The following is a 22539-nucleotide window of genomic DNA, read 5'->3' on the forward strand; positions in this document are numbered from 1 at the left end:
TCGCATCTATGTCTAACAATGTATTTGCTTCTTTTGATAATGTAGTAGAGACTCTTTTTAAAATCTTTAATTAAAAAAAATAAAGTTATACATGTACCTGGACTAAAAAACAAATACTTTTATGGGATTCATATGAAAAGAACAGCATTTCTGTATTCTTCCTTTCTTATCATCTTCATTTCTATTATTGTTGTTATCTTGGTATGTATTTCAGAAATTTGAAAGTAACATACTTATGTTTTTTATTTTTTTCCTCCTAGTTTTACACATAGATTGACTTGATGCTATGAACTATGAGGACTTAATTGGTGTTCATTTATTCAACACAGGTCTGGGATAAAATGTGTATTTTGAGCAAAATAGACACAGTCTTTAATACAGCTAGTATGAAAGAAGGATTTAAATAAAAATATATACAACTTAAATTGTAATGTGAAGAAATAATAAAATATTGTAATAACTAAGCAGTACAAAAGTTAAGATTTAGCCAGGGTAGGAGGGAACAGCAAATAGTAAAGTCAGAGGCTCTGAGGTGAAGTGTTCTTTTCTCTGAAGTTGGATGCTGATTTAGATTTTTAGTTGTTGTCGTCTCCTCCTCCTCCTCCTCCTCCTCCTCCTCCTCCTTCTTCTTCATCATCATCACCGAAGTCTTTTTTATTTTTTCCCACTTATCATGCCATGAATTCATAGGGAATGGGTTCCAGCAGCTCAGGCTCCTTTCCATTGGTTCTCACAAAGCATGCTTCTCCGTGGAGCAGGCTGATGCTTCAGTTGACCCCAGGTACCTTTCTCTTTGGCTTCCTTCTTTTTCTGATAATTTTCCTTCACACGTTTCAGGAAGCTATCTCTGCTCTTAGAGAGCTTAATATGCTCAATAAGCACATTTAATTCTCTTGGCAAGAATCTTGCCCTTAACTAGCTTGTTCACAACAATGCCCACTGCATGCTGGGTGACATTGTAGACTCTTCCAGTTTTGCCATGGTAACAGTTGTGGGCATTCCTTTTTGAACAGTGCCCATTCCCTTGCTGTCCACAATATCACCTTTCTTGTAGATTCGCAAGTATGTGGCCAAAGGAACAACTCCATGTTTTCTAAAAGGCCTAGAGAACATATAGCGGGTGCCTCTCCCCTTTCCCTTTGTGTTAGTCATTTTGGCTAATTAGTCTGTGGAACTACGGTTGCCAGGAGCCATGCGCAGGGCCTACCTGGAAGCTCTAGTTGTTTTCTTCTTAAAGAATATTGATATAAATATCTTTATTATCATGTAATTTGGAGAGATCAATAAATGTAGAAATACTAATGTTCTTCGTAGAATTGTTAAATTGCATTCTCGTAAAGCCATGGCATTCATACTCACTTTGTTCATTTATTGATTCATTCATGTAGCAAAGATTTATTGCCTTTTACATGTCAGAGCCTGATCAAGGTACTGGGAAAACTGAGTATACAAAATCATTCTTTTTATGGACTTGCCATTCTACGTAGGTGGGTTGGAGAGCGGTCTAGATGATAAACAAGCATGTACCATGCTAGATGGTGGTGAGTGTTATGGTGGGTGGTTGATGGTGCCATATTATTCAGGGTGGTCTGGGAAAACCTCTCTCAGGGATCCCTTGCGCAGAAGTGTGAAAGAGTCATCCTATGGGGTATCTGAGAGAGGAACATTCAAAGCCAGTACTCTGTGGTGGTATTATGTTTTCTTTCTCTTTTTTCAAAATTTACTTTTTCTTTCTCGGATTGTGTTTTCTATATTCCAGAATAGCAAAGAGGCAATTTATCTAGAGCTGGGTGGGCAAGGTTATGAATGCTAGGAGATGATGTCTGAGAGGTGGTAGTGGGCTAGATAGAGCTCTGTCAACCATTGTAAGGACTTTAAAAATTTTCAATATAGACCACAGTTGAAACAGTTTTGTAGTGAAAGCATGTATACCCTCTACTAAGATTGTACCATTAAAATTTTACTCTGCTGTATTTTAAGTAATCTTAAAATCTGGCAGTGATTTTGTAAATTTTCTGTTTATCCATCCGTTTTATTCGACACATTTCAGAGTAAATTCCAAACATCAGCATACTTCCCCTTAAGTACTTTTGTGTGTATATTATTAACTGGAGTTCAATATTTGCTTAGTTTTTGTTAGATAAAATTTATACACAAATATTCAAATCTCAATGTGTAAATATTGACAAGTGCATACACCCAAATAACCCCAATCTCTTCAAGATACAGAACATGATTACTACTCGAGAAATTTCCCTCATGCCTATTCCCAATTACTTTTCTTCCAACCCATCCAGAAGCAATCACTCTTCTAAGTATTTTCTAGTATACATTAGATTCTCCTGGTTTAGAACTTCCTGTTAATATACAGTATGTACTCTTGTGTAAGGTTTCTTTCTCTCAGCAAAGTGTTTGTGACATGCATGCATGTTGCTTGTTTCCTTTGGTTGCTGTTGTAGTCCAAGATATCCATATACCATAGTTTACCTCATCTCTTAATGAAGGGTAGTTGGGCTTTTGATAGCTTTTGCCTATTATGAACAAAGCTGCTGTGAAGATTTTTCTTCAAGTCTTTGTGTAAAACATGGGTGTTCATTTCTTTTAGATAAGGACCTACAGATGGAACTGCTACTTCATAGGGTAGCAGTGTGGTTAATTTTGTAACAAACTTCCAAACCTTTTCCCAAAGCATTTGTAGCATTTTACATTTCCCCCAACAATGTGTGAATTGCTCAATATCCTTCCAAAGTCAGTTGCTCATCTGTTGAATTTTAGCCATTCTGATGGGTGATACCTTGTAGTTTTAGTTAGTATTTCTCTGATGACTAATGAGGTTGAGCACTTTTTCAGGTATTTGTTGGCCATTTGAATATCTTTTAGGAATCTTTGTACAATTTTTTTTTTACCATTAAAAGATTGAATTGTAGAAACCACTTGGGAAGACTTTGAACAGGGAGAGACAGCGATGACTCTTGTGAAAAATAGGAGAGATATGATAAGGAGCATATCTTTGGGTGGAAAGATAATGAATTTAGCTTTAAATTGGTTAGTGCAATGTCTGTTACTGTATGCAACAAGGTAAGTAAGAATATGAGCATAAGCTTTTAGAAACATATAGTGATTTGCCAGTTGCACAGCATCCAAACATGTGTTTGTAGTTTACAGAAGTATCTGTTTGTGTCAGAGTGGAAATAAATAAAAATAATTGAGCCTTTATAACATGGTTTGACAAGCACTATCAACAGGGGATCCAGTTGTAGGAGGAGTTGTTTATGACAACGAGTATGTTTTAGACATTGTGCAGTCATGTGTTATTTCATTTAATACAAATAACATCTCTGTGATCATCAGCATACATTTTAGTGGTTGTCCTCTCTTCATGGACTTGGAGTGAGATGTAAAAATTTCAAGGAGGAAATTTGAAGTGCAGGTTGAGGGGTTGGTTGTTAATCTTTCAGCCAGTATGAACTCATTAAAAATCTTTGAGTAACAGAGATACATTCCCAAATTCATATTTAATAAAGATTGATTTTGCAGTGGCAACAGGATGAATAAAGCATAAAGAGAAAGAAAAGGTTAAAGCCACTTAGGAGTCAGTTCCAGCATTATCTAAATGTGAGATGTTGAGAACCTTAACTCAGTTTGTTATTATCGTAACTAATAAAACATTCAGAAGAGAAGATTCAAAGACTTTTCCAAGTCTTGACCTGGGACTAGTGCTATTTGGTACGTAAGGTGGCCATAGTTTTAGAAGAAATAGAATTTGATTACTAGACTTATGTTAAAATTATATAAGGCAGTTGAGTCATTGTATGCTTTAAAACAGTAATTTTATATCCCTTTTTATTTTTGAGTTACTAATTAATAAGTAAAATGAAGTTGTATCAAAACAATTCAATAAGGCAAAAATTGTACTGTATTCTAAGTAATAAAATATTCTCATTTAAAACTTTTGACAGACAGGAAACCCAAGATAGTACCTTGTAAAAGTTACGATATTTTTATATATATTCTTGCTGTGTTTAACTGTCTACTTAGTTTTATCTTCATCCTTGGAAACAATATATTTAAAAAACTTGAAAATGTATTCATTACATCACCTAGAAGATAACAGTTGCATTGTAGAAACTGTATGATAGATTCAATAAGTTAGCATTTGGAGTGTTTTCTTGGAACTTTGAATTTATATCAAGGATGTAACACTAGGTGTCGCTAACACATTGAGCTAAGAGAAGTGCAGCTGTTTCAACCTTGAAAGGAAATATTTACCCTAAAGATTTTAATGTAGCCTTTACACTAAGAGCTTTAGAGAAAACATGCAAAGGCATATTTGAGATAAATACCAATTAGTCTATTAATTATAAAAGTTGGGTGCCAGTTGACCTTGCCATGTTAAGATTGCTAGCCAGGAAACCATTTTATGGGTTTCTTTTGGGAGCAATATAAAGTCAGTGATTTGGGTAACTGGCAAACTGAAAAAGTTTGAATATGAACCCCAGTGGAAAAATGACCTTTGTTGAGAATAGGGCTTTATTTTGTTTGTTCCAGCTTCTTATTACTGAAAATAGACTTAATGGATGGTTCTTTAGTCATCTGCAGTAGAAGAACATTGGGTGTCATGAAGTGCATAAAAGTAGAAATGAAAAATAATATTGAAATAACTTCTGGAATCCACCCATTTTTGTGGAGGAAAATACTTTTTTCTAGAGTTTGTTTCTTAAGCTGTCACTTTAGAGAAGTCTTGCATCTGAAGTTTAATCCTACTTTATAGTCCCCTAACCTTAATTTATGTTTTAATAGTGGCATTGTATGACTTTTTTTGATTTAGTATAGGCAATTTGCTTTAAATGAGTTTATGGGATTTATCATTGTAAAGTGGAATCTTTCTTGCATGAAATATTTTTTATGTTTTTCTACTCTAAAACAAATATTCTTTGGACATAAGCTGACTTAAGAATCAGTGGGAGGCAGTTTTTTCTTTTGTTATGGAATATATTGAATATAATGTGTAAGTTCATAGATCTTAAGGATACAGATTGAATTTGTATAACTGGATGTAACCTTCTATACACCACTCAAATTGAGATATAGAATGTTTCTAGCAACTCAGCAGAGTCCCTCAGGCCACTTCCCTGTAGATACTGTCCTCCTGGTGCCTCCGAGTAATCACTGCTCTGACTTCTATCATTAGAGATTAGTTTTTTCTAGTCTTGAACTTCATTAAGAAAATATGGTTGTAGATAATACAGTCTGTATTCTTTTGGGTCTGGCTTCTTTCTCTTAGCAGTATGGCTATGAGACTCTTTCATGTTATTGCGTGTAGTAGTAATGCGTTCTTATTTTTGTTGTGTTGTATTTTATCATGGATACAACGCATTTTGAAAAATCCATTATACAACTAATAGAAAATATTTATTGTTTCCAGTTTTTGAGTAATCTGAATAAAGCTGTTGTGAACATTCTTGTATGTTTCTTGGTGGACATATACACCCATTTCTCTTGGAGATAGACCAAGGAGTGGATTTGCTGTGTCATACTGTGGTGTATGTTTCACTGTAGTAGGTTATTGCCAGAGAGTTTTCCAAAGTGGTTGACCAATATGTATGAAAGTTTCATTTTCTCCACGTTCTAACTCTTTTCGGATTGTGTCTTAAATTTTAATCATTCTGGTGGGTATGTATTTGTATCTCATGGTGGGGCTTTTATTTCACAGTAATTTCAAACCATCTGAAAATTTTATTACTAGAATAACGAACTCCTGTTACCTATTAGCCAGATTTAGAATTATGGAGATTTTGGTTCATTTGCTTTATCATTCTCTAATTTGTGCAGATTTTTTTTTCATTTGTGCAGATTTTTTTCTGAACCACTTATAAGTTGTTGAAATCATGTCCCCCTTCTCCATAAATAATTCAGTATATATTTCCTAAAAATAAGCACATAACATTATTATCAAAACCAGGACATTTAAATTTGATATAATACTATTATGTAATCCACAGTCCATTTTCTGATGTTATCATTTGTCTTAATAGTCTCCTTTATAGGCATTCTTATATTTTTACCTTCTTAATAATGTCTTATGATGAAAGAAATAAGGTTCAGATTTTAAGTGTTTTATCTATTGTTAATGCTTTGTGTATTTTTTTTTGTTCTAAGGACATGAAGATATTCTCCTGTGTTTTCTGTTAGAAGGTTGTTGTTATTAATTTTAACTTTATGATCCATTTTAAATAATTTTTTGTATGTATGGTATGAGATAGGAGTCAAGGCTTTTTTAAAATTTAAAATATTGCCGAAACCGGTTTGGCTCAGTGGATAGAGCGTCGGCCTGCGGACTGAAGGGTCCCGGGTTCGATTCCGGTCAAGGGCATGTACCTGGGTTGCGGGCACATCCCCAGTAGGAGATGTGCAGGAGGCAGCTGATCGATGTTTCTCTCTCATCGATGTTTCTAACTCTCTATCTCTCTCCCTTCCTCTCTGTAAAAAATCAATAAAATATATTTAAAAAAAATTAAAATATTAATAAAAAATGATACCCAACTTATTCAGTACCATTTCCTGAAAACAACAACAACAGCAACACCACCATCATTCTCCCTCTCCCCCACTTAATTGCAGTTAACACCATATGTGTACAGGTAGATTTTGCTGTGTCTGTTTTTGATTTTTCTTTGGTTTATTTTTGAATTGACTTTTAAAATGTTCTTATTTAGAAATAATTATGGACTCATGGGAAGTTACAGAATATTATTTAAAGTCCTGTGTACCCTCCCCACAGTTTCCCCAAAGGTGACATCTTATGTAAACTCTTAGTACAATATTAAAACCAGAAAACAGTTTATTGTCAGTAATCAGTTGTCTCATTTTTCTGAGAAGGGTGAGATAACAGAAAACATTAGTTTTCTGGAGACTTTCAAAAGAAATTCAACTAGTATTACTATTTTCTAAATTGTGCTCATATTCATTTTAATGTTTAAACTTTGGACATAGGACCAAGTGAATTAAATGAAACATTTCTGATTCCTAATTTTTGATTCACTTTGACTATGTGTTCTAGTATTTTCTGGGAATCTTGATTTTTTTTTTTAAAAGATGCCATTGAGAATTTTTAAAAAAATATATTTTATTGATTTTTTTACAGAGAGGAAGGGAGAGGGATAGAGAGTTAGAAACATCGATGAGAGAGAAACATCAATCAGCTGCCTCCTGCACACTCCCCACTGGGGGCGTGCCCGCAACCCAGGTACATGCCCTTGACCGGAATCGAACCTGGGACCCTTGAGTCCGCAGGCCAACGCTCTATCCACTGAGCAAAACCGTCTAGGGCGGGATTCTTGATTTTTACATGAGCAGTTGGGAGAATTCTTTGTAAGCCTTCTTAGTACTGTGATGATGTCTCCCTCTTGCCCCCCCCCCCTTTTGGGGGGAGCATTTATTAAAGCTGGAGACAGTGAAACAAGGAAGGGCCTAGGATAGAAGCAACAGGAGAGTAGGCGGGGCTACTTTGGCTCTCTAGAAACATGGGTGAGAAGTGAACCAAAGCGGAGCTGCTGTCAGCTCACTGGAGAGTCAGAAAAGGGCAACTTGGGGACAGGTTTGGGGATTAGCCCTGGATGAGCTGCCACTGCCCTTTGCTCTCCTGGTTGCAAGTCTTGGGGGGACCCTTACGAGTTTAGGAGATGCAATCCTGAGGGGGAAGAAGAGGGGGAAGGGGAAGGTACTGGGTCCTTTGGTTTGAGGGTTTTAAAGGCTGGGAGTTTAGGGGAGATGTGTGATCATGTCTTAATGGTCTTTGTATCTCTTGTGCTATAACTACATTGTCTGATGTATCTTTTGTGCCAGCTACATTGTATATGCATATGTTTGTATATATTACATATATGTGCATATATGTTTAATACATTTGTTTTAGGATTTCAACCTTTTGCTGGATATTTTCATCTAAGTGTGCTAGAGACTCAATTTCAGAAAGATCCATACTAAGCTTTGTAATCTCTTGTTGTTTGCTGTCATTCCATCCCATTTGCAGTCTATCCCTTCCTAAAATCTCTGTTTTCAGTAATTGATAGCAACATAAGTTTTCCACTCAGCAACACTGAAACTTTAGGTTTTATGCCAAGTGTTGGGAGATACAATTGTAACTTAAGACCTTAAGGAGATTATATCCCGCTTGTGCAAAATGTCACTACATAATTGCAGTCTTGTGTCAGTGCTTCTCAAATGGAAGTGATTTTGCCCCCAGGGACATCTGGCTATGTCTGCAGATATATTTTGTTGTCAACAATTTGGAGTTGCTACTGGCATCTAGTGGGTAAAAGACAGAGATGCTGTTAAGCATCTTACAATGTTACAGGACAACCTCTCTTAAGAAAGAATTGTCCAGCACAAAAAGTCAGTGGCGCTGAGGTTGAGATACCATAGCCTATGAGATTAACGTTATGATGGAGGTATGAATAGATTGCTGTAGAGCTTTGAGGAGTGATGGGATGCCTGGGGAAGCTTTGACACTTGTGCTGCCTAGTGAAGTTTCATAATAATATAAATAATATCTATAATTTAAATAATCAAAATATACCATACATTATTTTAGGCACATTGCCTATTGTTTATTCTGTCATTTTTACTAGTTAATGGTATTCCCATTTTATAGATGAAAAAATTAAAGCTTATATTTAACCGGCTCAACTTCTTTGGTAGATACTGTTTTAAAAAATAGAATTTATTTTTTAGAACAGTTTTAGACTTGTAACAAATTTGTACAGGAAGTACAGAGAGTTCCCATGTATATCTCCCGCCTCCACAAACACACAGCCTCCCTACTGTCAACATTCCACATTGAAGTGGTACATTTGATATAGTTGATGAACCTACACTGACACATTATCACTCAAAGTCCATGGTTTACTTTAGGGTTCACTTTCGGTGTTGTCTTTTCTATGCATTTTGACAAATGTTTAATGACATGTATCCACCATTATGGTATCGTAAAGAGTCGCACTGCCCTAAATATCCTCTGTGTTCTGCCTATTCACTGCTCTAAAAATTTTTTGTGCTCCCTCCCCCCAATTTCTGGCAGCCACTGATCTTTTTACTGTTTATACAGTTTTTCCTTTACAATATGTCATATATGTGGTTGAGATCATACAGATTGACTTCTTTCACTAGTAATATGCAATTAAGTTTCTCCCATGTCTTTTCATGCTTGATAGCTCATTTCTTTTTAGTGCTGAATAATATTCCATTGTCTGATTCATCATAGTTTATTTATGAGGTATCTTTTTAAAAATTGTTATAATATGCCATAAAATATACAAATTTCAAGTCTATAGTTTGATAACTGTGTGTGTGTTTACGTAAGTATTATGCATAGGTGTACACATATATAAATAAATGAAAAATATTCTTACTCAGAAAGTTCCCCAATCAGTATCACCCCTATTTTTAGGTCAGGTAATCACTATTCTGACCATAGATTAATTTTGCCTGTATTGAACTTCATGGAAATAGTGGAATACACATTATGTATTCATTTGTGTGTCCTTTTTGGTTATTTTATTTTTTATTTTATTTTAAAAAAATATATTTTATTGTTTTTAGAGAGGAAGGGGGAGGGAGAAAGAGATAGAAACATCAATGATGAGAGAGAATCATTGATCGGCAGCCTCCTGCATGCCCCACACTGGAGATGAGCCTGCAACCCGAGCATATGCTCTGACCGGGAATCGAACTGTGACCTCCTGGTTCATAGGTCCACACTCAATCACGGAGTCATGCTGGCCGGGCCTCATTGTAATTTTTACACTTATCTATGTTGTTACATGTTGTGGTAGTTTGTATTTCTATTTTTATTACTGTGTTTTATTTTACTGATTGAATATATCACAGTTTGTTTACCTATTCTTTTTTTTTCAAATCCTCATCTGCAGATATTTTCCCATTGATTTTTAGACAGAGTGCCAGGTAGAGGGAGAGACACACAGAGAGAAATATCGATGTGAGAGAGAGACAGCAATTGGTTACCTGCTGCACAAGCCCTGACCAAGGCTGGGATCGAGCCTGAAACTTAGATATGTGCCCCAGTCTGCGGGCTCTATCTACTACTGAGTCAATCCGATTAGGGCTGTTTAGCTGTTCTTTTGATGGGCATTTGTGTTTCTGGCTCTCGGTTACAGTGAATAAAGCTCCTATGAACATAATATTAGATATATCTACTGTATTTTTGAGTAAGTATCTAGGAGTAGAATTGTTGGGCTGTAGGTTAGGCATATATTTAACTTGATTAGAAATTGCCTAGAGTTTTCCAAAGAGATTGTAGCATTATACCCTTCTATCTGCAATATCAGATAGTTCTAGTTGCTCCACTACCTGCCATAGCCGTTGTCAGTCTTTTTTATTTTTTATTTTTAATCATCTTGTCAGTCTTACAAGTTAGTACGTCTATTTTACAAATGAAAAACCTTAGGTTTTTCACTTAATGTCATCAGTTCCTCCTTGGTTAGATATCTGTTGCAAAACTATATTCAATCAATGGATCATATCAGGATAGATTTAGAATCCCAATAATATATGACAAACTCAGTCTTCTAAAAGTGGAAGAAGGCTGTAAGCCAGAATTGGCTTATCTGTAGCACTGTTTTCTCTCTCTTTTCAACTGGACACATTCGGCACAAAATAAAATAACGAGTTAAAGGGAATCCAGTTTGTGTCTCAGAGTGATTATGAAGTGTTTATGACAGCTGCTAGGCTGACACTCTCTGTAATGGTGTTACATTGACTTCTGAACACCTTCCAGTCTGCCTCCAGGCGTGTGTGTCTGTGTAGTCTGAGTGGTTTTGCATTAACATCTACCCTGAGTAAGATCTTTTGACTACAGAAGTGTTACTTGCAAATGGAAGATACCATTAGGGCTGCTTCAAAGCTCGGAATGGTATTTGGATTGGTGGTGCTGAAGTAATGGCTGGTGTTTTGAAGTGTAATGTCTAAATCTGTGTTGCATAACTGGAGGACCGTGTGAGTTTAAACTGTTTTTCTTTGATCTTCTTTTCAAAAATCAGGCTGAAGGGGAAAGGTTAAAGTCGACTTAAAATACTCCTCTCTGTGTGCAAAAATTTGGGAGTATGAAACTGCGGTTACAAGTTCCATTCAATATTTGTGTTTTGCGCTTTTCATATTGTTCTTGAAACTCACTTCCTTCTTGCCTCAAGTTTTGTATTTTGAACTTAGTGTCAAGACCAAAATATAGACTGAGTTGCTGTCTGCTTTATGTGGTTAGCAAATATCTGTTGTATAAGTTGTTAGCCCTACCAAGCATGCGTTTTAAGTGGTTTTTGCGGTTTGCCCCTTTTTTTCTTCTTGACAGCATACAGAGCAGGTTATAGAGATACTGACACTCTAACCTGATCATTTGTGGTGAGGTAGGCAAAAATAAAACAGAAACCCTGTCCCCTTGTTTCTCCTAATTTTGGGAGCTTTCAAAATAATTACTTTTTACTGTTAGGAATACTTTCCTCAAACTGTGCTATCTTAAGTTTTTGAAATTGTGTGCTGCAATATGGAAAATAACCCCCTGGCAGTGAGACTTTTCTCTATCGAGAAAAAAAAGGCCCAAGTTTAAAAATGGTTTTGAATACAGTGTATAAATAGGAGATTCTGATGCTTCTCTGGCCAATTTTTTGGAATATTTTTCTTCATTTCTGTCTAAACTCAAAATATATCACTGAATTGGCTCACAGGGTGACTTTAGAGAGAGACTATCAGCTCTTATTAGAGATTGCTTTGTAGTTATGATCTCCACTCATGTAGATAGGTGAGGTCTTTTTGTTGCTTAGTAACTTAATACGTAAGTATAAGATGATATCCCCACACCTTCCCCTATCTCTCTTTTTTACTTTTATCTCTTCTCCCTAATTAAGAAAATTATTCTTGTGATTTTTTACAGTTAAAACAAAGTAATGAAAAAGTCTTTTTAAGGAACTTCATTAGTTCAGTTGTGTTGTCTGTATGATTAGTACATGTGAAACAGCAGAGTGGTAATGATATACTTGTATATTTAAATAGGCTAAGTGAGGTCCTTTTGCTTTAGAACTGTATTCCTTAGTATAAGGCCTCATTGTCTGTTCATTCCCCCCCTTCCATGTATTTTTACCCTTTAATCCTATTTGGGGGGGGGCAGTGGTATCAGGAAATGTTAAAAAATTTTACATATAGCATGGGGCAAAAGTAGTTTTATAGTTCGTAAGGAAAATAATACAATAATTAATAAATAATACAAGAATAAACTCTTTTGCATACTCACATCTGTAAACTTACTTTAACCCCACCTGTATATATTATTTTTAAAACAGTTATTTTTACCTAAAAATTGAGTGGAAAGTACAGAGAAATTTCATGTACCCTTCCTTGCCCGTTTTGCCCTATTAACATCTTATACTAGTGAGGTACATTTGTAAAGTGGAATCATTATTGATACATTATTAATAACTAAAGTCTGCAGTCGACATTTTTCTCTTTAATGAAAAAATTTTATTTGGTGTTACTTTAAAACTAATAAACAATCTTTTTTCTTAAATTTATTGATTTTAGAGAGAGGGAGAGAGAGAGAAAAAGAGAGACATCAATGTGAGAGGCACTCTAACCACTGAGCAAATTGGCCAGGGCTAAATGATGATCTTTTTAAGGAAGTTCTTTTCAGTTGTGTTTGTATGGTTAGTACATGTAAAACAACTAGGAAAGATTGATAACTCTGCATTTGTCTATTTAAGTGGGCTGCTTTTACATCACTGTTGGTAAGAAAACCTGTTGCAGGTAAAAACATTATATTAACACATGAAGGTTGGAATGAGTGTGGGATATTTGTAAGAGAGGGTAGAGAGACTGCCTTGGCCTTGAGGCTGGAGTATGAAGATAAGTGTGATAAAAACTGCTGTCCAGATGAGGTGCTGTTTACCGTCTAGTAGTAGTCCTTAAGAGCGGTAAATCATAGTAAGGAACATATCGGTGGGTGCAAGGATGAGTTGTAACAAAGTATGTTTTCTGATATGGTATTAACAAATTTCCAGGCATTAAATATTAACATGCTTTGAGAACAATGGGGCAATGGCAAATTATACTAAATATCATTGAGATGGAATAATACAGACTCAGTCATTTACTTATCAGTTCATTTAATAAGCATCTTCTTGATTTAACTATTTTTTTCGAGTGCCAAGTATGTGTTATGTATTTTAAATACACACTTTAACACAGTTACCTTGTTAGATAGATATGTCATCACCCTTATTTTAAAAGCCAAACCCAGAGTTAGCAAATTTGTGTAGTTAATAAACACAAGTCAAATTTATAAACTGTTAGAATCATTGATGTTGTTGCTGTGTGATATTTGTAACTGATGATCTGGCATGTTGTACATATTTGGCATTGTTGCCATAGGTCATTATTTTTTTGGGGGAAATAAAAAAACTTCCAGAGGTCCTCCCTGTTGACTGCTTTTACTCCTTTAGACTTCCTAGGTGGAACCAGAACCATTACTTGTCTAGAGAACCCGAGGATATGTTTATTGATTTTAGAGAGAGAGGAAGGGAGAGAGAGAGTGAAACATTGATGCGTTCCCTCCCCCACAACCTAGATATGTGCCCTGACAGGGAATCGAACCCACAACCTTTTTGGTCCACTGAACGATGCTCAAACCAACTGAGCTACACCAGCCAGGGTGACATGAAAAATATTTTTGACTGAAAGTCAGGATGTGCTTAAGATACACATAAGGAATTCTTTTTCTATTGTCTTTCATGTCTGGTGGCTTAGTGTTTTAATTCATATTTCCAGCCTAGAAATGATTTGCTACATCAGATATAGCCATTTTGAAAAATAGGTAAATCAATACCTGCTACAATTTTTTTCTTTTAAAGAATAAAGCTTGTTAAAGTGTCTATGAAGAAAAGGAACTACTAATCATTATGCTTTGTGTTTGAACTGCATGAGTTATAGGAGAAACATAGTGATATTTGTATGTTTCCTCTTTTTAGCAGTGACTGAATTTTCTTTGAATGTTTGTATGAATTTTTACAAATCATTATGTTTTTTACCTCAAGGGATGGCATTTTGGTATACGCCAACCATTTGTTTCTTAGTTGGGTGGAAAGATTTCTCGTGACTGGATTTGGAATTAAATAGGAATTCAATTAAGTATGAAAAGCTTTACCTTTTTCTAGAGCTGCTGTAATGAATTCTTGAATCTTATTCATATTCTGTACTGTTTATCATACAAATCTCTGGAAATCAAGAGTCCGTTAGGACAAACGTCTTACATCATTTGCCCTAATGGAGGGCTACTATAATAAAGACTGTTTCTACATTTAGTTTGAGACAGCATTGCTTTTCCAGAGACTGATTTATACATTTTTTTCATCATGCACAACCATTTAAATCCATAATTTTTTAGAATCAGGCAACTGTATTCGGCAAGAGACTTTAATAGTCATTCATGAAGTAGTATAACTAAATTCCAATAAGAATTAAAAGCAGTCTCCTTAGTCATGAAGAAACTGCAAATTAAAACCACAGTGTGACTCCTACCCACCAGAATGGTTAACACTACCTGTTGGAGATGTGGAGCAGGCAGAACCCATATACATATACATATACACATACATATATACATATACACATATACATATACATATACACATATATACACACACACACACACACACATATATATATATATATATATATTAATATTTTTATTGATTTCAGAGAGAAAGGGAGAGGGAGTCAGATTGGCTGCCTCCTGCATGCCCCACATTGGTAATCTAGCCCACAACCTGATTCATAGATCAATGCTCAACCACTGAGCGGCCGCGGCTGGGCTATTGTCTGTTATCTTTTTTTTTTCTGTTTTAATCTGAAATAATTTTGTTGGTATTTGAATTGCATTCAGTGGGACATTTCCTTGAAACCACAAAATTCTCCATCTGGATTATCATAGTACAAAAGCCCTTCTCTCCTCCTGTCCCCCCCATGTCTGTTTAATAAAGTTTGCTAAAAAGAATCATTTGTAGCCCACAATTCCCCATTTGACCAGTGTCTAAAGCAGTGGTTCTCAACCTTCTGGCCCTTTAAATACAGTTTCTCATGTTGTGACCCAACCATAAAATTATTTTTGTTGCTACTTCATAACTGTAATGTTGCTACTGTGATGAATCGTAATGTAAATATCTGATATGCAGGATGGTCTTAGGCGACCCCTGTGAAAGGGTCATTCGACCGCCAAAGGGGTCTCGACTCACAGGTTGAGAACCGCCGGTCTAAAGAGTAGTGGAGGGTGTAAATATGTACTCTTATCCTAATTCTGTCATTATAAAGCCTTGTTGTTTTTGTCCTTGATTTTTTAATGAATTTTTTATTTGGTAGTCATATATGTTTGAAAAGTCATCAGGGTTTCAGAAACAAGTTTGGTTCTGAGGGCTAGATGACCTTCATTTGCTTTTAGAATCCTCTAAAAGCACTTAGAAAGCTCTCCCACAACTTTTATAGCCTTTTCTCTGTATGTATTATTGTCTCGGCTGTTATAATTTCCTTTTGCCTTTGATTGAATTGTGAGATTCTAAACTTGTACTTTCCCCCCATCTTTTTTGGTTTGGTATGTAATTTGCATATTTTCACCATGCGAAAGCTATTTTCTATGGTTGGAAAAGATTTTTTTCCCCTACAGTGTGAACAAATCATTCTTTGTTCTCCTTATTGTGCCTCCAAACTGGTACGTCCGGTTTATGCTCCAAACAACAAAAGTCTGTCATCAGAAATTAAAATGCCAGTAAGAACAAAGGCAGAGACCCATGAGGAGCTGTTGGAGAGGTTTCCTCCTTTCCCCAAGTAACCGCAGTTGCCAGGAAGGTGGAACATTGCTTGGTACACTCCTTCCTTGTAGTTCTACCCTTGGATGTATTTATTATTGTTGGTTTGAAAGTGAATTTGCAGCTCCTGGTAATTTTATTCAGGATCTATAAAATCCTCATCTCGGAGATTCTTTGCCATTTTCAATGAGCTCTCTTTAAGAAACCTAAAAATCATTTTGAAAGCCTTTAATAAATGTAATCAGTTTTGACACTTATTTATTTGAGAGCAAAATTACCAGTGAACATACTGTATAAAACATTAGAGGCAATTGAAGACGGCAGCTAACGCAGTGCCTGTAAGGACATATCCATCCTCTCTGTGTCCTTTCTAAAATGTGCCCATCTTATCTGTTTGTTAGCTTTGTTAGCGCTGTCTCTGTTCTGAAATAGTCCGATATAGAATTTGCGCATACTGAAGAGTTAGTTCTCTGGGAAGTTTGACATTTGTGACTCCCTTAGGAAACTTTAGCATTATGCTTGTAACAATCTTGACTTTAACGTATTCACAAATACCTATAAATAGGGACAATGTTTCTTCCCCTCTTCCTTATCTTATAATTAAACAAAGCTTCTAGGAGCTTAATTTAGAGGCAATAAAGGATGGGTAATGAATGTGAGGAAGCATTTTATAATCAGTCCTAATGTGTTTTTTTCTCTACCTGTTTCTGTACATTTCAAGAGGGGTTTAGAGTAGAAGCTAGCATTTAGGTTTGTTTTAAAAGCCATTACTTTGAAAAACATTGTGTGTTCAGATTTCAAAATGTTTTTCTATATCAAAGTAAGCTCTTGTGTATTAATCTAGTGATAACAAACGGTTGTTATATTGTGAGTATGCCAAGACAGGTTTGTTTTATTCTTTATTGTTTAGTGTAATTTAGTACAGCAGCTCAGTTAAATATGATTATTTTTTTTTAACTTTAGGGCTTTATTTGATAGAACCAAAAGTTAAGTGCTAGACTTGTGGCATATGAAAATAATAGTATAGAGTAGATTTTGTGTTGGAATACAATGATTTGTTATAGGTACAAACCTTATACATGATAGTGAGAAGTGGTTTTCATTACTCTATAATTTCAAAGCAAGTTTTTTTTTATTTCCTTGTTAATAGAAACAGTATATGTATTGAAGAAGAATATTATTTATCCATTGCCCAGCAGACAATTTATTTTCAAAAAGTAAATGACTTGTCATTTGGTGGAAAGAGCCAATAATGCATCTATAATATAATTGGATTACTTTAGTGATACACCTTTCAGTCAAAGTGTGCTTAAAATGAAAGAGATTGTGATTTCCAGATTTCAGAGAATGTGTAATTACTGCTTTGGGTGCTGAACAAAATTGACTTTTGAAGGCTTTTTCTAAATTTTAAATTTTATTCCATAATAAAATGTAGACTTAAGAGCTGCAGTTTGTAATGGCCATGGCTTTCATTTACAAAATTAGTGTTCACAAAGGAATTTGTAGAGAGGAAAATTCTTATAGTTTGCTATGCTGAGTTTATAGCCTTTGTGTTTAATTGGTGATAGGTGGTGCTATTGTTGCATAGTTGGTCTGAAGAGCCGAGCATTCCTCATATCTCTGCATCCCAGGTGCTATTAGAGGGACTTGTCATTGTGGTCAATAAATAAGTTGTAATAAGTTTTATAAGCAAAATGAATATGATGGCTCTTTAGGCATTACCATAATTTAACATTTATAAGAAACAAAAATATTTATAGGTTGCTGCACTTAAATTATGATAGAAGATAAAGATCTAAAAAAGTAGTTACTCTAAAAGGCAGCTGTACAAATTTATAGTTTAATATTGGAAGAGTTATAAGCCTTTTATTTTATAATATATGCACTGTTGATATTTTAAACTGCTTGTCTGGCAGGCCTATTTTAAAAAAAATACCATCAGCATGTTTCCTCTATTGAATGTTTATCACTATTATATCTGTTTAAAGTTCTTGAGTATTTAGAACTAGTTGTATAATGTTTGCCATTTTCCCTGTCTGATATTACATATTCCATCAAACAATTGACAGTTATGAAAATGTATTCGGGAAGAAAATGAAAATGTATTAGGAACTACATTACCACTTAAAGTAGTCTGGAAAGCCTTTCTTAACTAATTCACATTTAATCTACTCAATATTTCAATTAGCAGCAAACTTTTTTCTTGAGCCACTAATTTTGAAAAACAGTTGTTTTTTCACACTTGACACATGTATTAGCATATCCCTTTTACCTTTGTTTTAATAGATTGCTATACTCTATATCTGAGGAATAAGTCTGATATGACTCAAAATGAATGGTCATTCATATACTGTTATGTGTATAGCAAAAACAGTAACATTTAATGAAGTTTACATATTAATTTTTTATTCATAGAATATTGAAATTAGAAGTATCTTTGTCTTTTAGCACCTTTACCTTCTCAGTTTATAAATGCAAAAGAATAGGTTTATGGGAGGTGGGGGAAATGGGGAGATGTTAGTCAAAGGATGCAAAGTTGGTAAGTCCAGAGATCGAATGTTCAGTCGTGATGACTATAGTTAACAATACTGTACTACATACTGGAAAAATGCTAAGCAGTAGATTTCAGGTGCTCTGAAATCTTTATCACACAATAAAGGTAACTATGAGGAGATGTCTGCTGCAATCATTTTACTGTGTATATGTATAGCGAATCATCCTGTTGTACTTCTTGAATACATACAATTTTTATTAAAAATATGTTCAGGAAAGAAAAAAGAATATAAAAAATGTTTATGGAGGTCAAATGATTTACTCAAGGTGGTTAACAGCTAGTTAGTTGCAGAACTATAACTGGTAACTAGGTCATTAACATTTCACTTCAGGGTTCTTTACAATATATTTTGCTTTTCCTCTTTTACAACATATTTTTTGAAATTTACTACAACATTTAAGATCTGCTTTTCAAAAAATCATAGTTGCTTTGGAAAGCAGTCATGCAGGAACTGAGCTGATTTATAGTAGTTTATTAAAGATTAAAAATTATAGACTTCCAGACGGACCACATATTCTACCATTCATATCAAGTGCATGCTCTTACAATTTTCTAGGAATACTAATGATAACTTAAGATACGGTATATTTAATGTGTGTGATGAACCATAAATGTGTATGAGTGTGTGTGTGTATTACATATGAGACAATAAGTTATGATAACATTCAGGAGATCTCATTTTCATATATTAATGCCTGGACCTGTGTTTTCATTTACTGAAATTTTTTGTCTTCTCTTGCAGATCAGTGGGGAAGCACAGGAGCTATTCTCTGTTCGAAATGGCCCAATTCGGGCGGCTAGGATCTTGCCTGCTCCACAGTTTGGTGAGTGTAGCCCTGAAGAAGAAACAAATCATTCAGAACATTTCTCTTTTATTGGTCTTGGACTACAGACAGCAAGAATGATAACTAAAGTCTGTTTTCTCCCAAGTGCCTATACCCCTTCTCCTCTTCCCCCCCAAGATAAACTTTTAGTCCCGTCAGTTGAGATGGAAATAGGTAATCTTAACCAATTCAATATGGCCATTCACTTTCTGCTGTGTTTTTGATTTATCTTCATCCTCTTTGATCTTGATTTAGCTTCTGACTTGGCTGGCTCTTTCCTGAATGCCTCTTCTCTCCTGGTTTTCATGGCATCGCTCCTCCCAGGTCCCTTCCTTGCTGACTGTGCCGCTTTTGTTATGTTTCTGGTTTAGCTTTCTTCTCTGGGTATTCCCCAAGTCTCTGTTGTTCTTGTGTCTTTGCTCCTTTTTGCAGTTACACTGCCTGCCTTGGAGAGCTTGGTTTTTCATCATTATCTTGATTAGAGAGGAGTCTGCTCTCTGCATTTCCAGCTATGTCAGAAGTACAGTTTCTGGCTTTTGACCTTGGATCTCTGCTTTAATAACGAATACTTCTTAATGTTGTATTTAAATATCATATTTTATTTTTACTTTTTACAGAATTAAGTACATTTTAAAATTAAATCTGCTATTTGGATGCCTAAGTAACTCCTGACTCTTTAATGATTTGAGCTTCCTAAGGGTTGTATTTTCTCATTAACTTGCCTGTGTTCACTCAGCATTTTAGCATGTGCACCAAAAACAATCCTACTAATATTATTTGCATACTTTGAAATGTTTTAAAAAAGGATATTAAAATATTTAATTTATGTTTTTAAAAATTATCCAGAAGTTGGGAAATCTTCCTCCTAATATTTTTTTAAACAGTTAATTCTCTAAATTGGTGAGAATGATGTTTATTAAAATAACCATGTGAGTAGTAATGTTAGGATTAATGTGGTGATTAAATTTCAATTGAAATGAGAAGGTGAAAGGTGAAGGTAGTAAGACAATAGTATCCTGAAGTCACCATTAAATTTCAATTGAAATGAGAAGGTGAAGGTAGTAAGACAATAGTATCCTGAAGTCACGTGGAGATTTTTCTCCTTGTTTTTGAATTTTATGGCATATACAGATTTCAGCTCTCTTTTTCTCTGTCTCTCCTTTGCACTCTCACTCTCTTGCTCCAGTTTCTGTTGTATTTATGTTTTGGTGAAATCTTTTGACAAAGAACATTATTTATTTATTTTTTTGAATAGTCAGCTTTTTCTTTGGATGGTTAGAATCAAGAAAAACTTTATTACTGAAGGACTGTTCTAAGTCTGTTTCTTTTGTATGTAATTGACAGAGGCAAATTTTTCTTCCTTCATTTCATTTATGAAGCTCTTTTGTCTATGTCAGTTCTTCAACTTTTTCAACTTTTGCTTTGGGCAGATACTTCATGAGAGAGTATAAAGCTATAAACGTTAATATTACTAGTAGAATTTGAATATGTTTAATTTACTTTGATTGAAAAAAGATTCTTCCATCTACTGTAATATGCTTACTTTAAAAAATATCAAATTTAAAATATAATTTCATATACTTGGTAGCTAAATGTTCTGTTATGACTTGCAAAAATTACATGTCTCCTTTATTGTATTTGGTTAATTTTTTTAGATTTGTCTTCATTAAAGTTATAATGCAACTGATCACATACGATTTATAATGGAAAAATGAGTACCTTTTGTCCATTTTGCTTTATGTGTTCCTTTTGATGGAATGAAGGCCTTAAGAACTTTCCTGAAAAAAGGATTTGTGTTAGATCTTTTTAAAATATGTTATGATTTTTTTTTTTTTTTAGAAAGGGACAAAGTGAGAGGGAAGGAGGGAGGAAAAGATGGGGGAGAGAAAGAGAGAAAAACATCAATTGGTTGCCTCCTACATCCCTCCTACTGGGAATATAGTCTGCAAGCAGGGCATGTGCCCTGACCAGGAATTGAACCAGTGACATAGTGGTGCATGGGCCAACACTCAATTAACTGAGCCTCACTGGCTGGTGCTGATTTGTGGTAACTCTTGTTTGTCTGTAGATGTCTTTATTCTTCCATATTCTTGGTTGATACTTTGGCGAACAATACTTGTTTTTAAATAATGTTACTTCAGAATTTTGAAGGCATTGGTCTAGTGTTATGGTTGAAGAATCTGAAGCCATGTTGATACCTTTTTCTTTGTAATTGGCTTATTTTTCTCTGTGGCATCCAGGATTCTGAAACTTTTCATTTTCAGTTTTGTTTCTTGGTTCATGTATTGTCCTGAGCTCCTTCAGTGTGGAAATGTAAAGACTATACATAATTTTGAGGAAATTTCTTAAATTGCTTTTTTGATAATTTATTTTCCTCTGTTTTCTTTTGGTTCTCTCTTTCTGGTACTTGTATTATTTGACACTTACATCCCCTATAATGATTAATTAAAAGGTAGTTTGTTTTTTGTTCTTTTGCGAGATTGTCTCAATGAGGATTACTAACACTTCTATTAAATAATTCTACTCTGCTGTCATGATTTTCTTTTCTTGGTAATTCTTTTATCCTCATCTTTTCATACCCACACATCCCTCCCTCCTTCCCCCCATTTCCCTTTCCCTCTCCTTTTTTCCTTGGTATAATTTACATATAATTATTACCAAATAGAATCCAGTGATATATGAAAAGAATTACACATCAGGACCAAGTTACAGATATTCCAGGACTACAACATTGGTTAACATTTGAAAATCATTCAGTGTAATTCACCATATCAATAGAATGAAGAAGAAAACTGTAAGATCATCTCAATAGAAGCGGGAAAAAACTATTGATAAACTTTAATAGCCATTTATGATAAAAAAAGAAACCTTTCAGGCAATTAGGTATAGAAAGAAACATCATCAGTATGATAAAGATTATCCATAAAAAAATCTAAAGCCAACATCATACTCAATAGTGATATATTAAATACTTTCCTGTTAGTTTGGGATGGCTTCTATCACAACTTCTATTTACCAAAGAATGCAGGCCCTGATTATTATAATAAGGCAAGAAAAATAAATAAAAGCTGTAAATATTAGAAAGAAATATGTGAAATTATTTATTCATATATATATTTTAAATTTGTTTTATGTTATGGTCCTTCCTCTAATATAATGTATTTATTTGGAATCACAGCAGCAGCATATTCTATGCAGTGCCTTGCATGGTATGTGGAATATGAATGATGCCCCCAAAGTGAATTTATTCAGTATTTTACAAAAGAGAAACTAGAACTAAATTTTTTTAAATTTAAATTTAAAT

The 22539-nt window shown here is 34.6% G+C and overlaps 1 protein-coding gene across 5 annotated transcripts in view; it reads left to right on the forward strand.

Annotated features, from left to right (window-relative positions):
• Positions 1 to 22539, forward strand: part of BCAS3 (breast carcinoma amplified sequence 3) — a 463383-nt gene that overhangs the window by 23509 nt on the left and 417335 nt on the right. For all 5 annotated transcript variants that reach the window (XM_014531618.1, XM_014531623.1, XM_005858559.2 and 2 more), the window contains exon 6: positions 19154 to 19235. In XM_014531618.1, coding sequence (XP_014387104.1) covers positions 19154 to 19235 — 82 coding nt within the window. The remainder of the gene's footprint in view (positions 1 to 19153; positions 19236 to 22539) is intronic.

Source organism: Myotis brandtii, unplaced genomic scaffold (genome assembly GCF_000412655.1).
Source record: "Myotis brandtii unplaced genomic scaffold, ASM41265v1 scaffold120, whole genome shotgun sequence".
NCBI classification, from domain to species: domain Eukaryota; kingdom Metazoa; phylum Chordata; class Mammalia; order Chiroptera; family Vespertilionidae; genus Myotis; species Myotis brandtii.